The 26147-nt window shown below is 43.3% G+C and overlaps 3 protein-coding genes across 4 annotated transcripts; 2 read left to right on the forward strand and 1 right to left on the reverse strand.

Moving 5' to 3' along the window:
• The first annotated feature begins 323 nt into the window (after positions 1 to 323).
• Positions 324 to 7307, forward strand: LOC142567766 (uncharacterized). Its single transcript, XM_075677933.1, has 5 exons — positions 324 to 801; positions 2857 to 2970; positions 3803 to 3882; positions 6742 to 6893; positions 7133 to 7307. Exons 1-5 carry the CDS (start codon positions 798 to 800, stop codon positions 7305 to 7307), a joined length of 525 nt encoding a protein of 174 aa, XP_075534048.1. The 5' UTR covers positions 324 to 797.
• Positions 7308 to 7410: 103 nt separating this feature from the next.
• LOC142567692 (uncharacterized) lies at positions 7411 to 8945 on the forward strand. The gene is made up of 4 exons (XM_075677860.1): positions 7411 to 7559; positions 7943 to 8077; positions 8149 to 8316; positions 8618 to 8945. The coding sequence occupies exons 1-4, from the start codon at positions 7506 to 7508 to the stop codon at positions 8918 to 8920; spliced, it is 660 nt and encodes a 219-aa protein (XP_075533975.1). The 5' UTR covers positions 7411 to 7505; the 3' UTR covers positions 8921 to 8945.
• A 9754-nt stretch (positions 8946 to 18699) lies between these two features.
• Positions 18700 to 24534, reverse strand: LOC142567671 (uncharacterized). Of its 2 annotated transcripts, XM_075677850.1 has the most exons (4): positions 24402 to 24534; positions 23362 to 23430; positions 22228 to 22308; positions 18700 to 19704 (listed from the first exon to the last, which is right to left on the reverse strand). In XM_075677850.1, the coding sequence occupies exons 1-4, from the start codon at positions 24448 to 24450 to the stop codon at positions 19451 to 19453; spliced, it is 453 nt and encodes a 150-aa protein (XP_075533965.1). In that variant the 5' UTR covers positions 24451 to 24534; the 3' UTR covers positions 18700 to 19450. The 2 variants fall into 2 exon arrangements, with proteins under 2 accessions (XP_075533965.1, XP_075533966.1); XM_075677851.1 differs by lacking the exon at positions 22228 to 22308.
• Between the last annotated feature and the right edge of the window lie 1613 nt (positions 24535 to 26147).

Below are 26147 nucleotides of genomic sequence, written 5' to 3' on the forward strand. Positions count from 1 at the left end.
TAGCAGCAGCTACATCTTACAAAAATAAGAATGTATTATCTAGAGTTTTTGTTATATTACGGTTCAATATTGGCAGAAGGTAACAAACGTTAACGGTATTAGTTGCCCTTAAAAAAGTAGGATACTAAAATATATCATTGGAACATATTTTGGCTGTCCTTATTTGGAATGGGGTACTTAAACTTATTCTTTGTCCTCGCTTAAACCGTTAGAACAGTTGCTTGAGGGAAGGATGTTGTATATGATTGACTTGGAAAATCTTGACTGCTGCTGGGCGGTTAGCCAGGACTGAAGAAAATTACGTACACTTTTCGTCGCGTTCTTAGTACATAGGCGCCGATAATGCGCCTTCGTCAGCCACATTAGGGATGGTGACCGAGCGTTTTCACGCGTCTCCAATTGCTGTGTCAGCGCAGCATTGCCGGCGGCTGCCGCCGTAGATCCGAAGTGCAAGGGTGTGCCTGCTACTCAAAAAGCGATAGCGTTTAGTTTGACGTGCCACACGTTGAAGGGCAAACCATCGAACGCGACCAAGTGCACGCGGGTGGAACTGACTGTAACGCTGTTGCTAAGGTTTTGGTCTCGCATTCTGTTAAAGGGGGTTACGGCCGCTTTTCTAGAGGAATACGTTTTCGTCTTGCGACGTAAAAGGCGTCTTGCGGGGACGCTGCAACTTTGAAGACAGCTGTGAGTGTGACGGTTATTTCCGGTCTACTGATGGTTCTCACCAGCCGGTAGCGCCGTACCAAGCATCCTGGTGTGCATACTGCGGGCATAGCCCGGTTCACCATGCTCGTATGGGTAAGTGCCTTTATTGAATTTTTCTGCCTTTTGTTATATACGGCTTCTAGGCTTATGTGACCCGAGCTAGGCAGGCGCTTTGAGTTAAAAACGAAATAGCGGTACGTGTGGTTTCGAATAATAGAGATGCATACTCTAAATGTGTTCTTAAGCGTTACAACGTTAGTTTTCTGCTCTTTCAGAGAGGCTACGAATTCTGAAAAGAAAAAAAAGCCGTTCATTTGGTCGCTAACGCGTAACCGCCCTAACGTATTTCAAAGCCCATGGTATACCACTGCTGTCACATGACGAGGGCCGTTAGCTTTAACAACGACGCAGTCCATTACTAGCGACTGAGGCCAATGACAACATTGAATATGTGGTTTGTACGCAGCAGACCCAAATGAGGTGACTTGCATGTCGGTTACATGGAAGACTGGATAAGAATAGCGATGTAGGCGAGTAGGTATACGGTCATGGCGTGGTTTTAGCAGTGCGACGTACGAAAGTGCAAAAAGTATCAAGGTTCAGCAAAAGGACAAACACGAACGCTGCTACCTTTTCTTTCTGGGCTTTAGTGCGTCGCACTGCTAAAATCGCGCCATGTGAGAGTGGGAACGCAAAATAAATCCGAGCACTTCTTATGAGTTGTGAATGCGAAAGGAGTAATGTTCAATTGAACGCCGCTGAGTCGTCCTTCGGGTTTCACGCTGCGAGTAGTGTTTTCGAGTTTTGCTGCGGGGTATTTTAGGGACTTTCGCGATTAAATTCGCGTAGGTTATTTTTGCGGGTACGTGCAGGCAGCACATACCAGAGCCTGTGTGCTGCCGGACCCAGCAAGCAGCAGCAGCTTACGGTGCCAACACCGCATGCCACCAACGAACTGCGACGACGAGTGACCGATGAAGCAGCGTGGGCCACCAAGGATGTTTCGCGCGCTTTGCTCCACCGAGGTGCGCTCGTCACGTAGCATCGCTGTGAATTTGCGGTTGCGTGCGGTTTTGCTGCTACAGATTCTAGGTGTTTTCGCTCATTGGGACATTTGATGCTTTCGCACAAGAAAAAAACCTTTTCTTAGACTTATTCATACCTCCTGTTCCGTCCTATTTCGTTCTCTGGTTTTCCCACTTCTGGATTGCTTATCAGTGTTGATGCACCCATTGCAACGTATTCTCGCACAGTCCCAAGCCGGCAGCCCTTGTCAACATGCAGCGCGCAAACATAAGAATCGTTGCAAGAGTTCCGGGCCGCAAATATTGGTAATCATTTGGTGTACTTGCACATATTTACTCGAATTTAGCGTGACAACGATTGTGCGGCACTCGACCGCGGTGCACCGCGAATATGGACGCGATGGTGGCGAATATGTGAGTAAAAAGCGGCGCCCAACCTGGCAAAGTATGACAAGAGCTTTCGGCCGCTTTTATTGTTTCTTTTGCTTACGCGACGAGACTGCGCCCTGCAGAAAACGGGAGCAACCGCAAGTAACAACGTGCAATTTCTACTTCAACGGAATCTCGTTGCTGCCGTCAGCAAACAGCTTTATCAGGCGTAAGATAATCGGAAGCTCGCGCTATGCTGTTAAACGCTCGCTTCGGACGCAGGTGATTGTGAATCACGGGCCGCCATTGGGTGTGTCGCGCTGTTCTTGAGATCGACATTTACGCGCAGTTTTAGCGTATGCCGCCCCACAGTTTCCCGCACAGTATAATCATCACTATTGGAGAGCGAACCCTGTTCCCACCACCATAATTCGCAGAATTCTTGTGGTCCCGCGAAATCTGAATTTTTCTGTTATTCGTATTTAACGCAGGGGATGGCTTCAAGCAACAAAAATTTTCAAGAATAAAAAAAAACGCTTGTTGCAATTGAGTAAATGCGACACCTGTGCCCATATATTTCCCGTAAGGTTAGTCTTAGCCCAAAGAAAGTTATGACACGTGGCCATAGTGAAACTGCTTTCAATGCCGCATTCAAATCAAAAGGCATTAGAATTAGTTTTACATGCTACGGTACTTCACGGACCTTAACATCTCAGAAAGTAATAAATTAGTCTGATTTCTTCTTGCTGTGCAGATGGGGAGGAGGATCATCCCGTATGCGATATTTCAAACGTGCGGACGCCGTCTCCAACCGCAAGTGATGCAGCCCGTCCCACGGATGAGCTTGAAGCAGCTCGCCGATCTAAAGGTAGGTGTCGCAAATCTAGCAGCTTCTTTTAAGATTTCTAGAGTTAGCCACCCCTTGAACTCAAACTACGCAAGCCTGTCATACTTACGTAATTATCCGATGCAACAACCATTTTGTGCTGATAATTGTTTGTAGACACTGCCAAACGGCAGATTGGAGCTCAATTAATTTTATAAGAGTAACATTTGGTGCGTTTTACTTAAAATTTGTATAGGTACATCGATGGACTAATTCGGTATTCAAATGCTAGCTCATTTTATCACAGACGCTCAATTACCCATGAAAATTGTATCAAATTACAGTCGATTAATTGACTTCCTTTTTCAGTATTTTTTTTTTTTTTGCTCGCATCGCCAACAGCAAGAACAGCACAAAATTTTCTGTACAGATCTAGGCGTATTGGCAGAAGTACAATGAAGCCTTAAGCCACCTTGGGCATACCTCCTTGATAATATGATGCCCTGTCCGTTTGTCTTTTCTCATGTTGTGTCTATTTTTATGGTACCTTTTAATAGGTACAATGAACAGCTACCAATAGCCCATCAAGATGTTCTCTCGATACAGGTGCTCTGGCAGATCGAATCGATCTCACTACATGTATTCAGACGTATCTTAAATGAAAGAAATGGCTTCAAACGGCGCAGCAAATATACTTGATCTAAACCATCCTCAATATCATGTTTTATCTAAACATAATATTCTATCTAAAAAGCATGTTTATTTATGTTCAGAACGGAATTAGTGCCGAAGGTAGTACAGTACCTAGCAGTGACGATACCGATTTGGCCAGACCGCAGCTCCTAAACATCTGTTTGTTTTTTCAACAACGTAGATCCACAGCCGAGTAACACGCCTTCTGCCAGCGAGCGACTTGTCGACCAAGCTGAAACTTCGGACGTCGGCGCAGATAGAGTGAGAAATATTTCAGCTGGTTTAGTAGGGCAGTATGTCTACTCGAAGTGTGGATTTTTTTGTACCACGTTCAGTTTGTTTGCACAACATACGAGAACTGTACATAATAGCACTGTGACTTCATTTGTGTGCAGCATGTGTGGAAGTAATTATTTCTTTCTGAAGCATCAGGAGCACCTCAGAAGATGTAAGAATAAACATTCGGAAAGTAATAAGCCACGGAAAACAGTTCATTCAGATGGGGAAATAATTGATCGTCACTAGACAGCCGAACAAGTATGACATCGTATGCAGTATGATTTTGGGCTTGTGCCGGCGACTAGAAGGTCGACATACGTGTCCGAAAACATGAATTGACGACGTCGTTCAAGAAGTAAGCAATATGTTTGCCGTACCTGAATTTCCCATAGACACAGCTAATATTAAAACAGACAGGCTCCGGAAGCGTTGCTACGAGAACGCTGGCATATACGTGCCTCCAACTGAAGTGCAGCTCGAAGGAACAAAAAAAGCATACATTGTAAAACTTCAAGATCTCCTAGCCAATCTTTTGAAGCACCCGGAGGTTGTCACCCACGTGAGAAACCTTCGTCAAAGCAAGCGTACTTCTTTACTCCAAGACATTGGTGACGGTAGTAGATTTCGTTCCCACCCAATTTTTCAAAAGCAAAATAATATTATCCTCCTTAGCCTCTACTACAACGACATTGAATTAGCGAATCCTATTGGTAGGAAGAGAGGAAGCCGAGAAAAACTTAGTATGTTCTACGTATCGCTTCCAAATCTCCCACCTCATGAATGCTCCGAGCTAAGCAACATATTTTTGCTACGAGTTGGCTACACTTCCCATTTGAAACAATACACGGCACGTCTGGAATTGTTTCATAATTTCGCAACAGTGCTAAAGGCTCCAAGCACTGAAGGGATGAACTTTCGCACAAACCGGGGCACAGAAAAGTTTTTGGTGCTCTCATGACCTTGACAGGCGACGCTCTGGCTGCCCATTCATTAGCTGGTTTTAAAGAATCGTTTGTCCCTGCGGTGTTTCGTTCCTGCCGCACATCTCTGGGCAAACGGCCGACTATGCACGGCCGAGTCGACATGGAGAATGCATTCTCAGGACCGAACGCGAGACAATTGCACAGATGGAGCAGCTAAAGGAAAGTACATGCGCTGCAGATCGAAGTAAGCTGTCCAAGGAGTTTGGAATAAATGGAGAGTCCATGTTGACCTCTATTCCTTTTTTTTTTCTATTGACAAAAGACATTTTGTATGATCCAATGCATGTTTTACTAGAGGGAATTGTACCGAAAGAAAGAGCACTTTTTTTGAAAACTGCAGTGAAAGAGAAAGCCTGGTTTTCACGCAAAGAATTGAATCATGCCCTAAGCACGTTCAGTTTTCGTCGAGCGGTAAGCAGCACTGACCGGCCGAGGATGTTTGAGCGGGACCTAACTGTTGTTACTTCTGCGAGTGCATCACTGGTGCTAATCCTGCACCTTCCCTTGATTCTGGCATCTTTCTTGCCCAAAAATGTAATGCATGTGCGCAGCCTTGTCCGGTTAGCGCAGATTACTCAAATAATACTGTCTCCGGTTTTGACAGCAGAGGCTGTTGGCGACTTAGAGGAACTGATTGCTGACCACCAGGAAATATTCTTAAAATGCTATGCAGAAGAAGCAATGTTCCCTAAGCTACACATGCTTCTGCACATTGTCGAACAAATTAAAACCCACTGCCCGGGCCGCCATCATTGGACTATGCGATTAGAAGCCAAGAATGCTCTCCCTAAGTCAATTTTTTTTTTAATTTCAAGAACTTGCCGTTATCTGTCAGCGACTTCCTTCAGACAAATACATCACATGCTCTTTGGAACAACGATGGTACTCCAAGGACAGGGGATGCTACTAATAAATTAAGCTTAGTCCGTGGTGCTCCCTATGTCCTCAATGAGAAACTTTGTGAAGGCGGACTGCCTCATTGAGATGTCGGCAAGGTTGCCCTCTCTGTTGTGTCTGTGAGCGCCCGGAACGTGACGCTCAGAGTGAATGACGTAGTTCTCAGTGGTACACCCCATCGGAACCCTTGCCTTTGTAGAATATCCGACATAGTTTCCTTTGAAGCTCATATATTTTTATTGTGCAAGGTACAGAGCAACATAGCGTATGTGAAAGAAGTTAACGCATTTTTGGGTAAGGAGACTTGTCACGAAACTGTAAGTACTCCTGTGAGCTTGGTGCCTCCGTGGCCTGTGTTCGTGTACGAAAGGGATAATAAATAATATTTCATTCCTCAATGTATCTACACTGCTTCCCACATAGACTCACTAAAATAACAGAAGTTCGCCGGGCACAGTTTGTATAGATATCGCCAGTCACTGTAAAATAATTACCGCTATGCAAAACACTACAACCATGTATAAAAATTGATATGTTTTGCTGTGAGCTTCGGTATGTCGAGTGTCGTACGTGATTTGTTATTTCATTGGGCCACATGATATTTTGTGTGGTTATTGCGTGATGTCCATGTGCGGTTATGCGATGTTGTACAGAGGCAGAAGCTTGGAGAAAGGAACACATTGAGTGTAAGATTTCATCTGCTTCTACCTAACGTAGCATTTTTGCCAGTGTTTAAAGCAATAAAATAATGTTTCGATTTGTTGTTTTTGCATGCGCAAGAAACTGCGATATGTGTAGTTGGACTTCGGAGGCTTAAACACATGTCGCTTGACGCCTTGAGTCGCAGCGGTGCCATATTTCTTGCGCAAAGAAAATTGTTCCTAATGAAGTTGAGACATGCTGTCAAATAAAAGTTTTTTTTTAACCAAGTGAAACAGACTGTGATTCTGATTCCTTGCAGAAAACTCTGGCAAGCCTTCACTGGTCAGTAGACAACAAGCTGCCCGAGTTTTCTGCTTTCGGTCAGCCACTGTTCAATGGAATGAAAATTACGGAAGAAAAACACCGCAAACCGTCGAAACAACTTCGCCATGAGCTGATTCATTTTCTCGAGTAAGTAATACACTTAGGCATGGCTGTCTTTTTTTTTTTTTAAAGTATTACTTGAAAAGGAAGTCTATGAAGGCGGCAAGTACTGGCTTGCATTTCTATATGCAATTGTATTATCTATGCTTTTACGATTAAAACTAAACGTGTCGTCGCTTCAGTTACATGTAACCTGTTTCGAGCTTGGCAAAATTCTACCACGGAATTAATAAAGCAGAAAGTATTACCTTCTCACTTTGTTTCAGTGAAAACAATTCAATTCAGGACAAAAACACTGCCCTGCGTCGATGGAAGTACTTTGCGTTAGGAGAGACACTCGCAAATATGTATCCCAACATGCTTTGGGAAAAATCGCGGAAGGACGTAAGAGGACGTACAAAAGGACCAAAGTTGCGTTTAACATTGCTGCAGCATGAATAGCATTGAAGAAATTTATCTGAACATTGCCCAAATGTAAATCTTCGCGAACAATATATTTACTGTAATGCACTTATCAATGCGAAACTGTTCAAATCCTAGGCTGTATTTCTGTCGCGGCTTGCGGAGGCAAGACGGCACAGGGCACAACGACGAGAAGCGAGTGAAGCTTCCAAGAAGGCTCCACTCCAAGCCGCAGCTATGTCCTTAGTGCCCCAGTTAATCGACTCCGAATCTGCGTCGAAAGAACTGGAAGTATGTATACTCAACAGGCTATTCTAAATTTGCGTGGGAGAGACGCTTTAAATGCAAGTTCTTCTGAATCTTAACCAAATAAAAGTAATCGCTATTTTGCTGAGTGTAACACAGATTGTGAGTAAACGCCGGAGACAGCCACCATTTCCAACTCAATAAGAGCGCAAGACTTAATCATTGAAACGGATGGTTTATTGTGATATATATGCAGCTGAACAATGCGTAATGCTTAATGCATACTGTAATGGCTCTTTGCGAAAAACGAACTAAGGACAGAAACCAATAATACGAATTTAAATCTGGACCTGGATTTCGGTTGAGGATTTAGAAATAGCCGTGCCGTTCGAAATAGAAGAGTCGGTAACCAGTTATTTTTTTTCTAGGCAGTTTGGAAGGCTTCAGATCCAACAGGACCTTTTAACAAAGAAAGAATGATGGTGCTGTTGCACAGCACTATCAAGATGCGCAAGGCCAACCCACCCGCTCGGCTGCCAAGCTTTTTTTTGAACGAAGAAATTGTTAGTATTGCACCTTTCATGGCGAAATTAAGCATATAATGATGAACTGAAATACCGCTTCCTCTTTTCAGCTTGGCATCGAAGCAGAGATAAGGTTTAACCAGAAGGTAGTCGAAATCGTGAACCGACTGAACAAAGTTAAAGAGCTCGTTACAAAACTGTACACTCGTGATATGGACTTCGCCAGCATTGATGAGGAGCTGAGAGGGAGACACGCGAAACAGTCGCTGATTGCTTCAGTAAGTAGGCTGATGTTCTAAACTCTAGTTACATTTTGTTCCATTTGTTTATTTTCGATCTCTCGTGCAACTGGTGGCTGCACGCTGAAATGCTATATTTTGGTGATGCAAAATCATGTATTTGTGTGACACTCCACTCGTGATGCAAGCCACTTAGAAAGTACACGAAAAATGTTTTCACATGACTCTAGAAGTTGTCAGAACTTTAACGTACATTACCCCTACAACGTACAATTGCCTCTATTATTACTCATAGAACAAACATAAAATTTCACATTTTGAAATTTTTTCGTAATTTTAGGTTCGCACTCCAGACGAGAGCGGGCCCGGGCCAAGGATTCTGTGGACTGAGTCTTCAAAGAGCATCTGTTGTACAGAGGGTGAAGTTATCATCTTGGGCAAAGAAAGCAAGCTTGAAGAAGCACTGACGCTCTGCCTCGCTGTATATTATATTAAGGACCTCACATATCCAAGCGCTTTCTCCCAAACTTTAGGCCTCGTGCAAAGTGCGCTGAGCAATGTTGAAGAGTTCCCGCGGTGCTGGATGAGCAGCAAGCTTATAAACATTGTAACAAAGATAAAGAAGTTACATTACACCTGCTGACAAAAATGACGCGCGAAGTTTGTACACTACGACAGTGAATAAAGAATCCTGCGTCTCTTCAGAAATCTAGAAGCGCATTGGCGCATGTTCTTGAGTGCTTTATTTGCAGATGTTGCTGAACTTCGGAGGTCTGACTGCTCCACCTGTTTGCTCAAGCCTTACGCGCAGCACAGCGCTTGAGATGTAAGCTGGTAGAAACCAGACAGAATTAAGCAGTACATTCTGATGTCTGAATTGGTCTGAAAAGCCGAAAATTATTTCGACTGATATTAGTGTTCCCCTAATAAATATTGCATGTGAATGCAAGAAAGCGTTGCAAAATGCGTCTTGTTCAACAGCGAGAGGTTTTTGGTTTTTAACGTCCCGTGTCTGCTCAGAATATGAGGAACGCCATAACTGAGGGCTCCGGATAAATTTTTTCAATTCCGTAAAGGCTACTCAACAATAGATCATATTCACACTATCAATCAGGTGATAGAGAAATGTGCGGAATATAACCAACCCTTATATATAGCTTTCATTGATTACGAGAAAGCGTTTGATTCTGTCGAAACCTCAGCAGTCATAGAGGCAATACGCAATCAGGGTGTAGACGAGCCGTATGTAAAAATACTGAAAGATATCTATAGCGGCTCCACAGCCACCGTAGTCCTCCATAAAGCAAGCAACCGTCCCAATAAAGAAAGGTGTCAGGCAGGGAGATACGATATCTCCAATGCCTTTCACAGCGTGTTTACAGGAGGTATTCAGAGACCTGGATTGGGAAGAATTGGGGATAAAAGTTAATGGAGAATACCGTAGTAACTTGCGATTCGCTGATGATATTGCCTTGCTTAGTAACTCAGGAGACCAATTGCAATGCACGCTCACTGACCTGGAGAGGCAAAGCAGAAGAGTGGGTCTAAAAATTAATCTGCAGAAAACTAAAGTAATGCTTAACAGTCTCGGAAGAGAACAGCAATTTACAATAGGCAGCGAGGCACTGGAAGCCATAAGGGAATACATCTACTTAGGGCAGGTAGTGACGGCGGATCCGGATCATGAGACGGAAATAGTTAGAAGAATAAGAATGGGCTGGGGCGCGTTTGGCAGGCATTATCATATCATGAACAGCAGGTTGCCATTATCCCTCAAGAGAAAAGTATATAATAGCTGTGTCTTACCAGTACTCACCTATGGGGCTGAAACCTGGAGGCTTACGAAAAAGGTTCTACTCAAATTGAGGACGACGCAACGAGCTATGGAAAGAAGAATGATAGGTGTAACGTTAAGGGATAAGAAAAGAGTAGATTGGGTGAGGGAACAAACGCGAGTTAATGACATCTTAGTTGAAATCAAGAAAAAGAAATGGGCATGGGCAGGACATGTAATGAGGAGGGAAGATAACCGATGATCATTAAGGGTTACGGACTGGATCCCAAGGGAAAGGAAGCGTAGCAGGGGGCGGCAGAAAGTTAGGTGGGCAGATGAGATTAAAAAGTTTGCAGGCATGGCATGGCCACAATTCTGCCATCTCCCATACTTCTGGCCACAATGGCCAGAAGTATGGGAGAGGCCAGAGGCCTATGCCCTGCAGTGGGTGTAACCAGGCTGATGATGATGATGATGATGATGATGATGATGATGATGAACGTGCAATGACATCATACAATACACGGGCCTCCGGCATTATAATTACTGAACTGCCGTGGCGGGTTCAGTGTGCGCTTTGTTCAAAAAGTGCACTGAAATAAAACATGCTCATGTTATAGGTTGTAAAATACTGTGCACTGGCATATTAAGAGCACTTACCTAACCTGTAGTACACTATTGCAACGTAACGCACAAAATATTTTAGGACTCTTTTACTCAGTGCCAATCACTATGGTGGCATATAGTGCAGTGGTATAGATGTCTGACAGGCAGTGTACCCGGGTTCGATTCCTGACTGGTGAACATTTGGTCTGTTCTGTTTCTAAATTGATATGTGCTTGTAGGTGTATATCAATATACATTCGCTGTTCAGGAAGAGGCGCGCAGCCAACTATAAGGGCTTTTTTTTTTAGCTACAGTATAGGCTACATAATTTACGGCCACATAATAGCGAACCATTCCTGTTGTGAGCCGCTTAGAAGACAGGCTAGCGATGCTTTGAGATACACAAGAATGAGCCGCTTGTTTTGTGAACCTCACGAACAGGTGGCCGCTTACGTCATAGGCCAGTTGCATTGTGAGCCACTTGCAGGGTGGGCTACTTATTTCAGTCACGTATAGCGTGATCGGTATATTTGGCCCTTTGCATGGCGGGCCGCCGACTTCGTGAGCCGCCTGATCTGCGTGTTTATAAGCGGCTAAATTTTGATCTCGATTTCCGGTATATTTTTGTACCATGTAAACTATCTGACGTTTGCTCAGTGGGCTGGTTAAAACGGCCGGTTAGAAGGGCCGGGTACAAGCGGCAATATATTGATTCCGAGTTCCGGTATATAAGCTGTGTTTTATGCAGGACTTGACTAAGGGTGTGCATGCATCGCATGCAATGTCCAGCTTCGTGCTCCAGACTGTACATATCGAAGTGATCTGAATACTTTACAAATATTTGCCACAATTGTACTGCTTTTATTTCCTCTCAGCATTGATTTCTCAATGCGTCCAAGAAGCCGAGGCGCCTCATGTTTCTCGGTGTGCACAGGGGCCAAGGAATTGACCAGTTCGCAAAGGTCATTGTTAATGCTCTTGCTCAGCAGTTTCGCCATGGTGTCAAGTCACCTGCAGGTGCTGAACCAGGCGCTGTCCACAAGGCAGTCAAGTGCTGCTTCTGCGACACCAAGGGCCCCAAATCAAATGAATGCATCAAGTTTCGTAAGCCAGCTTCTCGGCATATGTCCACACAACACTAAATGTTGCCTGCCATCAAACGGCCCTTCTCAGGGCCACCGATATGCTGTCCGGCAGGCTCGAGATGTTCCTCACGATTGCCCACTCGATTTTCCTGTTTAGCTAGGAATCGCTTTGCTCAGCAAGGTATGTCGGGAAGGTAAGGATGCACATCTGGCATAATGCTAGGATTTTTGCTTCCGATTCTGTACTTATAGTTTCTGCAATAACATATGTACAGCACTGCTCACACCATGCAGTGCAAAAGGGATAAGAGTTGTATAACTGTTACTCATAATGAGGGTGTTTGAACAATATGCAGTACAATATACAGGGTGTTTCAGCTAACTTGTGCCGAGGCTTTAAGAGAGAAAGAACGAAAGAAACTAGGCCTGCTGTACTCAAATGAAATCAATTCAGTAGACTACCCTTTTGAGCAACTTTAATACTTACGGCTTATGAAGAAATATCTAACTGCTTTGTTTTTATGAAGATAGCTGCTATGGTTATTTTTTCAGGACAAAAGAAAGTGCACAAAATTTAAAAATGTACCATGCAACTATACACTTTTGAGCAGTGACGCGAGTGCTCTCGTGCATGCTTTGAACAAATGAACAATGCGGCATGCAGACAGGATGTAAACAATACGCAGATCCGACACACTTTGAAAATTATTTTAGCTGAGCTTTCTTTGCCGTTTGGGTTCATTGATGGCATTTGGCAGTGATGTGTTAAATGTTACCTTGCGTGCACCACTTGTGTTTGCAGTACACAGAGCTCAGAGGGAGACGTGCGCTCCGATGCTCGAGGTGGTCTCGTGCACCATCCATATCCTGCGAGAATAGTGGCACTGTCATTCCTTCACACGGCGCATCGCATGGTGGGTGAGGTAGAGAAATCCTTTTATTGAGTTCTTAGGACAAATAGTTGCTGCCACGTCCTGTGACCGATGGACCAGCGCCTGCTGGCCACACACGCTTCTGTCACGCAGCACGGCCTCCCAGTGTTGCAGTGTAGGGACATTGGTTGAAGTTCTCATGCTGCACCACCACTTGCGTATTGTCGTTTTGATGCCGTGGTGCTGTATCGCAGCTGCGCATCTGCACATCTTGTGTCGATTGTTACCATGGGCACACTTGCCGTGCTTATTTTTCAAAAATAGCATAAGCGTGCCATGCCATACCTTGAATTATCATTATAATATTTTTAGTTTCCCAACAACTGTCACAATGTCTACACTCTAAAAACAAAGAGAGTGCCGGGCACTCTCTTTGAGGGAGTAGCGGCTTGTCCCATATTTCATTCTCTTTTCGAGAGTAGATCGACCCTCTTTGAAAGAGAGTAGGTCAACTCCTGTTGACAGAGTTTTGTTACTCTACCGCAAGGGATTGCTAGTACTCTTCTGCACAGTGATAATACTCTTCCCACAGGGAGTGCTAGTACTCTTCCGCAGAGTGCTAATACTCTCACCGCAGGGGTAATGGCACTCCACCAGACCGAGTACTTCTACTCCCCCAAACAGAGTGCTAGTACTCTCAAGGTAGATGTACTGGTAGCGAAGGCTCCATAGACGCCCATTGGTCCAAAAAATGGCTGCTCGTGGGCACTCCAGCGCCCCCTGGATTTTGGGGGGCAAACTACGCAAACGTGACGTAGAATGACGTCACGCATACGTATGCTTTTGGCGCGAATTATAAAGCGATCTTTCTGTAGAATCCGCGTTTTCGAGCCCGTACCTCTCGAAGGTTGCTGCCTTTCAGCACGCCCCAACCTTTGCCAGTCAAATGTGCTCGAGTTCCTGCTAGTTATGGCCTTGTTAATGTGCAATTGGGAACGCAATGAAAGTGACTGGTAAAGGAGGGGCAGCATAGAAAGGCAGCAACACTTCCAGACACTGGCGAAGCATGCATGATTCGTAGTGCAAATACTGGTGCTAGTACTTTTGAGAGCTTTTGAGTACAGCAAGGTATGATGCACAAAGCACTGGCTCAAGTGCACAGTTCGCAATAGAGTGTACGGCAAGTGTGGTTTTCATAGTTTCATATTCATTGTTTATTGCAGCAACCAAACAAATACAGTCACAAAGCACACCCTTGGCACACAAACAAAAAATACATGTCACAGGCAGCACAAGCAGTATTGTTTAAGTTGGCTAATCATCTCAATAGTCACAGTGCAAAGACGGAAAAAGACTTCGCACTGGCCGCACGCCGAAGGAAACGACAAAACCGAGAAAACTGCCGCAGCGGTGCAGCGGGCTGCAAATCTTACCGAACGGTGACAAAGAAGCGACGTGCAAGGACGACGAAAACTTCGCAAAAGGAGCATTTTGAGACCGGCGAGCTAAATTTATACGCTTTACCAGGCGCGCCATCGCAGACAGCTGGCGATAAGAAATCGCTTCGTAAGCTCAAGCCACTGTGGCCGGGTTAGCCGGGTATCGAAACAAGGCCTGCAAAGACGCGCTGTAATGCACCGCACACTCATGAATAGGGGGCAGGTCAAGAGTGTTGCAAAAATACAAAATTTGCCAGGTTTTAATAAAATGACTTACCTCTTTCATAAAACAAGGTGCTAATATATTTTTTCTTTTCTATTGGCAGATTACATTCCAATTTTGTAGCTATATCATTTCTTTATATGAGTGTTTTGCCCCCCATCCTCTGGTTGTGCTGCAGTCGCGCTAAACCACTTTTCGGCCCAGCCTTCGCCACCACTTTAAATCCGCCTTGGTACTCTTCCCAATACCGTCTTAGCGAAGTCTTGGCCACGCATGCAGGCAGGAAATCAGATCATATTGGGGTCGCTGATACACCCGTTCCCTAGGCGGCTCCTCAGAGTCAGTGGCCCAATTCCAAGCGGCCTTCAGAATAGGCGTGAGCAATGTTATGCAGGACTTTAAACTCATTTTTCCTGGCTATTTGCTGCCTACCATGAGGCGTGACTGCTCGGAATCGACCTATGCGTATGCGTCCCAAACGCCACTGCGGAGAGAAAAAAGCTAATTAGCATTTAATCCGCAATTATCTTCGCACATTTCACAATCAGGAGACACATAATCTAATTAGAACACAATAGTCGAGGGAATCACATACTTATGGAGAACCACATTGCTCTATACAACACGTGGATTCGAACCCGCGTACACTCGCATCTATACAATTCAAAGCACACATCCTAACCATTACACCACAGAGCTACCACGCTCAGTCGTGTTCTTTTAGAGGTTATATACATAACAAATGTATTTGAGGAATCGGCTGCGGTTGGTGGAGTTTCTCTGCAGTGTGCTGTGCTGTTGTGTACTGGAATACGTTTGCGTTTGCATCATTTGCATTCCTTGCTACGACTAACGAAGGAATACAACGTAGACGACGACGTGAGAACTATTCACGGCTTGTCGTCACCCCAGGAAAATAACAAATGTGCCGTTCAGCTCACGATCGAGTGCTTTTCCAGTCCATGCATTATATGTTCTCCGAAAATACGCGGATACAAAGTATCGTGCCAACCATCCACGTATGTGAATTTAAGTCGCGCGTATACTGGTGAGCATTTCTGTTTTTTTTTCCGCCAGTTCCATTCGTATGTGGTCAACTGCGACGCCAGTACCAGACATTTCGACGTGCCTCACGCTGCCGTGTAGGCGTTCTTTTCAAGTGCATTAGTTTAGAGTTTGGTTCAGTCCGCCGTGAGCTGTTGTCCTGCATTAGCAGCGGATCGTTAGCGTTTTGAAGAGCATGCATTCCAGCATTTGGAGACTGATTATGCCGATAGCCGCGTCACATGCATTGGCACGCATGTTTAAATGACTAATGCGTCCACTTATTACGCGTGCACTGCTCGTATCCTGTGGCAGCGCTCGTTCTAAAAGCTTCAAAGACCATCTACATTCATACGTGTGTTCAATATATATGCACAGGATGGACTTGCCGGCTAGTTGGTTGAGCATTTTAGAAGAAACAGCGCAACACAAGGACGACGCAAAAACATGGACCACACCACGAAGCGTTGTTGTGGTTGATGCTTTTTTTCGTGCTGGTGTTTGCGCTGTTTCTTCTACGATACACGCACACCACAGGTACGCGAAAGTTTAGGAGCATAGGGCGTTAACTTTGTTTTCCCCGTTTCCTCTCAGTGTCAATGGCACAATGCGTCGCCCGGAATTGCGCACGCTTACCCCCATATTCAGAAATGCATCATAACTTGAAGCCCATGCTTGGCTTGATCTAAATGACGCAAGTCGTGAACGCACCAAAAGAAAGGCAGTGAGCGTCTGGGGGACGTTCGCACCAGGCGTCGTTTATATAAAGTCAAGCATGAGCTTTGTATTAATATACATTTCTGAATACGGGGGTTAGTCATCTACTTCACACAGAAAATGTCGAAGAAACGCCCACCAAAACCAGGCACATTCGTAATCTTAACTAGGCAATACGAAGCTCCATAGAAAAAGAGTGGTATTAAAAGCTTTCAGTGTTTTTCTTTACTCCAAAATGGTTGCGCTGTCGTGGCTTCAATGTACAGAGATAGTGCAGCGTTAGCTAAAAAGCATGAATTTCCGAACTCCATGCCAAAATAAGCTTGTAAAATTATTTAGGTGCTAGAATCCAAGGTTTGTAGCGATCCTTGAAAACCTTTTATTTCTAAAATGTCATTTTCAAGGCATTGAAAACCCTGGAATTTTTAGAAGTACTGGAAAGTCCTTAAATTTGTACACTTGGCTAGACTTAGCAAACATTGCCAAGCGTTTTCTTTTTCCCTTCTGTGACACTCTTCGCATGTCACAGAGAATTGTCTGTGGAGGTAATAGAAGGAAAGCGACATCCTTAAAGTTGGAATTACAAAGGAGCTGCAGATACCAGTTTTAGGCACATGGAACCGGCGACAAATGTACTTGGAAGAGCAGAAGCAGGAAGCTCAACAGTTGAGGTATTCGAAGAAAAGCAGTGATGGGTAAATTGAGAGCTACAGACACAATAAAAGGAAATTACAAATGACTATTGCTTATTTGGTGGTGAAAAGCTGAGGCAACAGATGACATGCCATCCACTGTCAAACCAAACAGTATTCAAAAACTGCAAATGTTGCAGGTCCAAGTAGTTAATTGTGCTATTGCAGAAAAACTTTGAGCGCTTTCTTGAAATGCTTCCTTGTGTGCGTTTAGTGATGGGCGGTGAAAGGCAAATTAGCAGTCTTTCAAATGTTTGAAATCAGTGAAATGCGATTTGTTTTGTATTCTTTTGTTTGCTATAAAGTTAACGATGTTGTTGAAAAAGTTATTGCCTGTCCAAACGACCAAAAAAATCGCACGAGGTCCTTGAAGTTACTGTGTCGGGGCCTCGGAAGTTCTTGAAAACCATTGCATTTTTTTCTTAAATATTGCTACGAACCCAGTAGAACAACTGTCATGGAGTAAAAACCTTCGCTATACAGGGGCTTATACGAAGAGCACAGGAAGACTAGAAATGCAGTAGTAGGCATGGAGGGCCCGGAAAAAAATGTGCCACTTCTGCTCGTCTGCCTTATGTTTCTGCATTGACTGTCACATTTTTAATAGAAGTGCACTTACTGTTCTACTCCAATAAACGTAACATTACCAACTCCAGTGCAAATTCTTTCTGTACATCCCTGTTAGCTCTGTCATTTTTCCAGCATTGTAGTACAAGATTTGTTAAACTGGTTTCGCAGAATATGAGCAGTATACCCTTAAATTAATTGTTTATTTGTATGCACAAGTTCAGGCCCTCAGTTTGGTTGCATGACAAATTGCCATACCTCAATAGATACAAGAAAAAATGTTGTTAGAGTTTAATAAAATTCAAACAGTAATAATCACAACAATATAATGACATACATTTCTTTTGGTACGTATACAGCCCATGTCTTGGCACTGTATAAATTCAACTATACATCGCAAGTACTGTGTCCTGACCGCTATTATTCACATGTGTAAAACCATCACAGCAATTCTTCAACAAATATCAGTGATTAGTGACATACACTTTGTAACTGCTTTACATGAGCATAATGTATACAAATGGTCCCTGTGTACCTACACACGACTAGTGCCACCCGAGTACTATTACTCACAGGTGTAAAACCAACAAAGCAGTTCTTTAAAAATACCACAGCGCTTAGTGACGTACATGCTGTAACTCCCTTGTAAAAGCTTAATACAAACACGTGAGCACACAGAAAGCTAGCAGTGGGCCTACATGGAAATACCACCGCCTCAATACTAATTCACAAGTGTAAAACCAACCAAGCAGTTCTTTAAAGAATATCACAATGCTTAGTGACATACATTTTGTAACTAGCTTATATAAGCTTTATACAAACATGAGAACATACACAAAGCTATCAGTGCACCTACATAGAAGTGCGGCCATCTGAACACTATTATTTGCAAGTGTAAGCTCAACAGAACAGTTCGTTATACTGACGCCCATTTTGTAACTGCCTTATACAAGCTTAGTGCAAGCACAAGAATGAGGAAAAAAAATTAAGAACTTGCTCTATGAATACACAAACAGATCAACACAAATGGTAAACACCGCTTTGAAGACACGTGACAGTGACAAAGCGCAGTGCTGTGCCGGTTGAAACTGCCACCCACAAAAGTATTGAGCAATGCTTAAACCACACGCAATAAAGTGCTGAAAGAATGCGTCTCTAATGTACCTATTTTAATTCAAATTTCTTGAATATAGAGCTCTCTTGTAGATAAGGCATCTGATCCAACTGACCTGATTTTACACCTGCTAAATGCATACAATGCACTCAGATATAACTGGTAATAATAATTATAAAAGGCATTTAAAAACTTGATAGTATGATGAATATGCATGACTAGAAAAGTTCTGTCCCCCTCGTACGTGTTAAAAAGGTGCAAGTACGACACATGTTCTTCTTTTCCGCAATTTTTGCATTAATGGACACCCGGGAACCTCGAACCCACAAAAAAAGAAGATACTGCTGTGTTAATAGTGTTATGAATAATTTTTTGCGAAAGCTTTTTACAGACAAGTTGCAGTCTCGTTTCTGGAGGTTGAGCTGTATCATGCAAAATAACATGGAAAGTTGTCACATGGGAGCATGACACTATGCCATAATGTTCCGTTTCAGTTGACTCTCTTGCCCTACAAGTCACTGCTCACTGTGACCAGTGATGGAACAGCAGTGTCTGTGTGATTTTCATCATACTTCTGTCCTATGCCATCCTTACCAGAGTTGGCGGCACATAGATACCCAAATTTCGATAGTGTTGCTTTCTCAGGTGGTTGTTTTTGGTTTGCTCAATATCAGTTGGCACTTCAGCTGCATCAAACTTCTTTTTTACCTCTTCAACAACAACATAAACAACAATCTTATGACACCTGTGTTGTCCTTCTAGTTGCCCAGAAAGACCAGTTAATCTAACAACACTGACAGTCTCTACTATCTTCTAATGGAGAAGAGGTGTGTCCCACCATGTGTTCCACATTGTTGTCGCTATGTGGGCTGGCTGGGGAGGCAACAACTGTAATATGTTTTCATATTTTAAAGTGATGCTTGTACTGTGTTATAACACCTAACTTAGTCTTGCACTTGCTGCACAATAACACTGGCTCACAGTCGTGGTGAAAAGCTTTTGTATGTTGAGCAAATGAGTTGTATCCACTACAAAAAAAGTCAGTGATAGCACACATGTTGCTCTACCAGGCCTGGTGTGGTTCCTTCTGACACTGCTGCTGATGCTGACGCGCTGCTGCTTGCCTCGTACACTGTTGCAGCTGCAGTAGACATGGCCGTCTCTGTATCTATCGCTGCCGTGCCACCTGTCATGGTAACTTCAGGTGGTATCGGGCTCACTTCTGCAACAGAGATGTCGTTTGCCCCTTGAGGGCTCTCGTCATCAGGGCCAATAATTTCGTAGGCATTGTCTCCTGCATCGAAGAACCAATAAGAACAGCCTGAATTAATAAACATAGCTTTAAAAAGTACGGACATCAAAACTTAACCACAAGCTTTGCACATCAGTGACCAGGCTTAATGAATAATACTTGCAGGAGGAGTTACACAATTGTGTGTGTACATTACAGTTAAGCCTCATTAGAAGAGATACTCAAGAGGCACGGGAAACATGTCTCTCGAAACCAAAAATTTTAAAACACTGAGGAGCCAGACTAGATCACTTTATTATGCATCATCACTAAACTATGTTTAGATATATCTGAAGGAATAATTGCTCAGGGTGGTTTAAAGGGCCCCTAAACCACTTCTCGACATTTTTTGAACATTTCAAGTAAACACGCGCATCAAAATCAGAATGCCGTCACAATTGACGATGCCAAACGCCACAGTGCGTAGCATTGTGGGAGCAATATGAAGAAAACGACCCCGTGCGCCTCTCTGGACCTATCCTGCACCCCCCAGTTTGTCCTGACATCACCAGGCTGTCTCTGATGATGTCACCAGTTTCCGGTGCTGTCGATTGGTCGAACGAAAGTGTACGACTGCGGGCAAGGCCTGCAAGCAAATACACACTCCTTCTTCCTCGTCGCATTGCTCGCGATGCCATTGTCGGCAGCCATTGGGGGCAAAGAACAGAAACGCCAACAGAAGGGTCTCCCTATGAGGCTCTTCAACTAGAGTCACCATACAGTTCCTTTGTATTAGCGAGGTCATTAGCGCCATCCCTCGCAGGACGACGGGCCTGCGCGGCAGCAACAGAGCTCGATGGTGATGGCCTGTACCGTAACATTTGGAGGTGTACTAGGCGAGGAAAAGACGATACTGTCCAGATGGCGTGTATCAGATGAAAGAGTAAAATGAGCGGGGACTACTTTTCGATAATCAAACACGTAGCTCCACTATTACTGCACCGTTTCGAAAAATTCTCGTGGCTACATGTTCGTTGCCTTAACATGTACAACTGCAACACCGCAACTAAATTTCAACCTCGGTGGTTTAGGGGCCCTTTAAAGAAGACATTCACAGCTTTTTAGTGACTATAGATTGTGTTAGCTTCCTTCCTAACTTCTGGAAGTTAAACACTTCACTTTGCAAGCCTTGTTGCTCGCAGTGCCTTTGAGGTGCTCTTAGACGCTCGTCAGCTTCAACTGTCGACACTTTCTGCCCTGCACTGTCCTCGTTGCCCTCCTTTTCTAGTTCATGCTAAAGAGACATGCGCAATTGACTTGCGTGAGGATTGCGTGATCTTTACGCCCTTCGGAGCACACAAGGTGCATGAAGTGAATGTGTATGGGTTGTGTCCATTCGAAGTAGTGAATACTTAAAAAGTCGTTAGTAACAAAGGTGTCTCTTGTGTACAGTGTTGTTAACGTGGCAAACATCGGAAAACCAACCAAACCATTTTCATATGTCTCTTACAACCAAGTGTATCTTGTAATGAGAGTCTACTGTACTGAATATTTCTCATCTATGGATCATCTGCATGTACATATAGTCACAAAGACATGTTGTGTGGAATGGCGAATCAGGAAAAAGCTCGTACTCTTACTTTTTGTCCCTAACATAAGTAGCTGATAACAATATGATAAAAAGCAGGTAATGAGGCTAGCATGAAACATAATCCTTCAGCTCTAAACAGCTTTTGGGCCCATATCATTCCCTCATGACATAAGGAAACAACTTGATTGCAGTAATGGCTGCATGTGATCTGAGTTGATTGAAACAAACAATACGTAAGGTTTCCCGGTATGTAATTCTATCAGAGTGCTTTTTACATGTCCTGCTGGCGATCCTGGCTGCACGATGTTTCTCATGCTTTTTGGCACAATTCCTTTCTTTTCCACTCCACTCTTTTTTCTGGTTTTCTCCCCTTTCCCTTGCCCCTTGCGTAAAATAGCACACCTGAATTATCAAATTTAACAGGGATAAGCGGGCTAGTTGGTGGTCGTTATTGGAATGCATCATGTAACCGCACAAAAACAAGGGACAAAGTGTCCTGTGTGTTCCTTCTTTGTCCCTTATTTTTGTGCGGTTACATGATGCATACCAAAGAAGTATCAAATCTGTTGATATATTGTGTGTATCAAACCTGTTAACATGCGGGCTTCTCTGTGGTCTGTGTTGTATTTTTGCGCTGTACAAGTCAATTCAAAATCAAAGACGGAATGTCCCTGCCTTTAGTTTATTGTATGTGTAATATATATATATATATATATATATATATATATATATATATATATATATATATATATATATATATATATATATATATGTCTCTCTCATGTTTTGAAATATATGTACATTCAGGAGTGCCTGCATGCTCTTCTCCCCTGCTCCAGTGACGAAAAGGAGAGCCTTTTTATGTACCATAGTAACACATTCACAGGTTTTCGCTGTGCCCATTACATCACTTATCATATGGGTCTGTCACAATACAGAGTAGCAGTGGTCCATAATACTAACCCATCCCAACATAACTATAAATTAGCACATACCGACATGCTGTGAAACAGCTGTTGCAAAGCCACTGGTGCTGGCAATTTCTGCAGCACTGCAGTGGTACAGCCGAGTGCCACCTGTATAGTGACAAATGCATATGCATGTTAGCAACTCACTAGTTGCTGATGGTTTCATAAGCTTTACACAATAAACTAATCTAGACAACTTTGTTGGAACAAATACACATAATTAGGACACCATTTAAAGACTAACACTATTAATTGCCCCCAATCTCTCACTCACTAAGGGATAATACTACTGAAACATCGGTGGAGAGCTCAGATTAACACAGCCCATAAAGGACAAGCTTTCTTTGAGGAAAACAGTTATAACAGCGGTAGTTTTCTTGATCATTTTATGTGCTAGCTTTGATTTAAATGTCATGCAGTACTATAAAATATGAAGTGCCGCATTTCTAGCAGGCGTCGTCAGCCTCATGGTACAACTGATTTTTGCACTGTTTGTGTCAGTGATCCGACACATACAAAGAAAACCGAATTCACACATACATATACAGTGCCAAGTGCACTCCTCCTTCTGAAAACGCAGCCACCAGTTCCAATGCTGCTGAAAGGAAAGGTTATATAGAGTGCGGGACTACATGGAACTACCACTTATGACTGTAAGTTTATGATCTGCTGATTGGAGAGGTAGTCATATGCTATTTCTAGTCTCCTTTAGAAGCATTACTAAAGGATGAATTAAAATCTATTCATAAGTCACGAATTTCACGCATCCACAGTTTGGTTAAATAACTTGTGAGAAAAAGACATGTTTACCTGGAATAGCAACCTTTTTTCCTGCTGCAAAATCTTCCTTCGATATAATGAAATAACTTTACAGCGTCATAATATATTGCGTTTCTCGCAACTGCTTGCCGGCAGTGCCGAGTTACAGTGTTTATATCTGACTCATTGGGCGACAATACTGCCAAACACAAATGCTTCACGAACACGAGAACACGTCCCTCGCAGAGAATAGCAACCATATATGCCTCTGTGAGACATGATCGCACCTTTGTGGTCAAAATGTACATTAGAACGACTCCACCATCTCATTAAAAAAAAAAAGCCTCAGTACAAGGCAGCAGCCAACTGCATAATGTGAAATTGCAACTGATGTCCACTTACTGGTGGCCTGTGTTCGAGTCACTTCTGGCAGTTGACTGGGTGCTGAGAAATGCACGTCCTGGGTTGTCCCTACAAAACATACAGGGTTATGTCAAATGTTGAAAATATATATACACCGGCATTTCATAAGTTGCAAAACAAATGAGTAAACTAATAAACAACTGTAATGTAAACAGACTACACATGATAAGATAGGCTGTCAACTGGTAATGCATTATGCGAAAAACCTAATGCATAGGAAAGACTATATTTATACACACGAAGCTGACACACAATTTAATTCGCTCTAGGTTTTTCCGTGCAGTATATTCAATTTATTATGTCTTGTGGTTAGAGCAAAATTAGTGTAAATTACGCACTAAATTGTGTACCCTGGAAAACGTTTCTTCAATATGCACCTGTGCGCGCTTCGAATGAGCAGCGTTGTAAAATTTACATACATGGCATTTAACATAGTTGCTGAACACGGATTTCCGTTGCCCTGTGTCATGTACAGTGAGCTACATATACCTGCCCCCCCCCCCTTTTTGTACTAACCGTACTGCGTGCCATTCCACCTATATGCACGTCAGTAAACCTCACGACACAGAAATAAAAAAATAAGAAGCGCCTATCACCTATGCCTGCATGTTGTACTGGGCCTAAGCTAACCAAGCATGGGCTGTTGCTTTTTATAGTAAACACAGGCACCGTGCTCATTGCAAGTATGTATCATGTCACTAAGCAAATATGCAATTTCATTGTACCACTATTTTTTTATCACATGGATGTATCTGTTGTGAGGCAAGACAAAAAGCAGTCACTTCTCAGAACTAATCAGCTTTTTTAAAACACATTTCTAACTTTTCAATGACACTTGCTGTTATGTGTTTGTCTCCAGAGAGGATACTTGATTTGACTTTCCAATCGGAGACATTACATAAATATACCATGTTAAGATGACTGCCTGGAGCACGTGAGAATTTTCATCTTGGTTTAACATACTGTATCTTGATTTTGTTTACATTTGGTCAAATGGTACACCCAATATACCCACATACTAGTTTTCTTGTCCAAATTGCATGCCAATGTATTTAGATTTTTTGGCATTGGCTCCTCTGCACTACATGAAGTCGCGCTGCACTGGCTCTTTCACATCCTCGTGTCCTTGCAGCTGCCTTCTTGCGTTATATAAAGCGGGTGCCTGAAAAATATCGCATGCAAATGTCAACACAAGGGCATGGTGCAAAACAACATCAAGACAGTCAAGGCCATGGCAATAAAATAAAGTCTTAGCTCTTAGTCTTCTTAGTGAAATGCATGCAAAACATCCAAATGACTGCAACAGTCAACTGCTAAATTAACTTCAATTTTAGATTTGCACAAAAAAGAAATAACGGACAGTTCATCCTCGTTCGGCACGGATGTTCGAATACTCCTGCTAAAACAGAATATTGGTCATTTTCAGACATCATAGGTCTGTCATGAGTCTGGTGTATCGCAAACACCACTTGTGACATATCCTAAGCACGTGCCCAGTGTGCCCCCCCGCACCATCCCTGGTTGTGCCACTGCTGAAGCCATAATTTGAGGATTATAGCTGCAAACATGATGCTCAGTAGGGATGAAAATATTGTCCTTAAGTTCAATGGATATATGGATGTGCCTATAAAAAAGGACAACAAGGCTTGTTATGGCAAGCTAACCCACATTTCAATACTAACAAGAAAGTTCACTGCGGCCTGCATCTAAGCTTACTAAAAGGCATGAACTTATTTTCATGTATGAGGTGCGCAATGGAGTTCATTTTTTACAGACCCGACTTACTGCTGCAGTTTGAAATCTAGCATTTTAGATTCTTGAAGGCATGTAAAAGTTGCAGTTAAACCGCAGTTATTAGTTTATTACGCCAACCTATTGTTATGTGTACAACATACTGGTCACACGGAATTAAAGCAACATTTTATTTTGATATTTTATTTCTCTACTAAAAATACTCAAGCGATAAACACATTTTGATCTGGCATGCAATAGCAAAATGCACATATTACGCTTGTAACCCCCACAGGAAGGCTGATTTAGCGGTTCATATGACATAACTCTGACACGCCAACTCATATTAGCAAATGCAAAGGCATGTCCAAAACAATAAGCGTATGCAAAGCGCCCTTGCAATTGTAATTCCACACAGCAGCCGTTATATTCGATGCCGATGCATAACTAGCTGCTCGACAATTCACCGAGTTCGTAGACATAAGCATCCTTTCAGTTGCGCACCGTGCACGAAAACCGCAACAGGAGACAAAACCAGACCTACCTATAATCACACCATTTCAATACAAGAGCAAAAACAGTTCAGTCTTAGGGATAAACACTGTGAGAGCTATTTAGTGCGCGACGGCGACGAGCGACGGCTCTGAGCGACAAAACGGGCCGTCGCTTGAACAGATGGCTCGGTTCTGGAAATCTAGAAATGGTCGCTCGTCGGCCGAAAGTGCTCTGAGCGACTAGCCAATAGCGCGTAGCCGGAACTGGATGTACATCGCTCAAATACTACCGATTGTCGCGCGGAATGAGCAAATGATTCAATTTTTATACGTGCAAGGATAAGAACCTACGGCGAGACCTCCGGAAATATATTATGCTACTTTTTATAGTAAAATACATCAACGTAAATTACTAAAGCACGCGTCACGCGTGATTGCAGCCCTCATGCCGGCAACACCGGGGAGGCGTCGCTCAATATCGTCGCTCGCACGGATACGACTTGTAGGCGACGAGCGAACGCGACAGCCATCTCCATCGTG

Source organism: Dermacentor variabilis, unplaced genomic scaffold (genome assembly GCF_050947875.1).
Source record: "Dermacentor variabilis isolate Ectoservices unplaced genomic scaffold, ASM5094787v1 scaffold_14, whole genome shotgun sequence".
Classification (NCBI taxonomy): Eukaryota; Metazoa; Arthropoda; class Arachnida; order Ixodida; family Ixodidae; genus Dermacentor; species Dermacentor variabilis.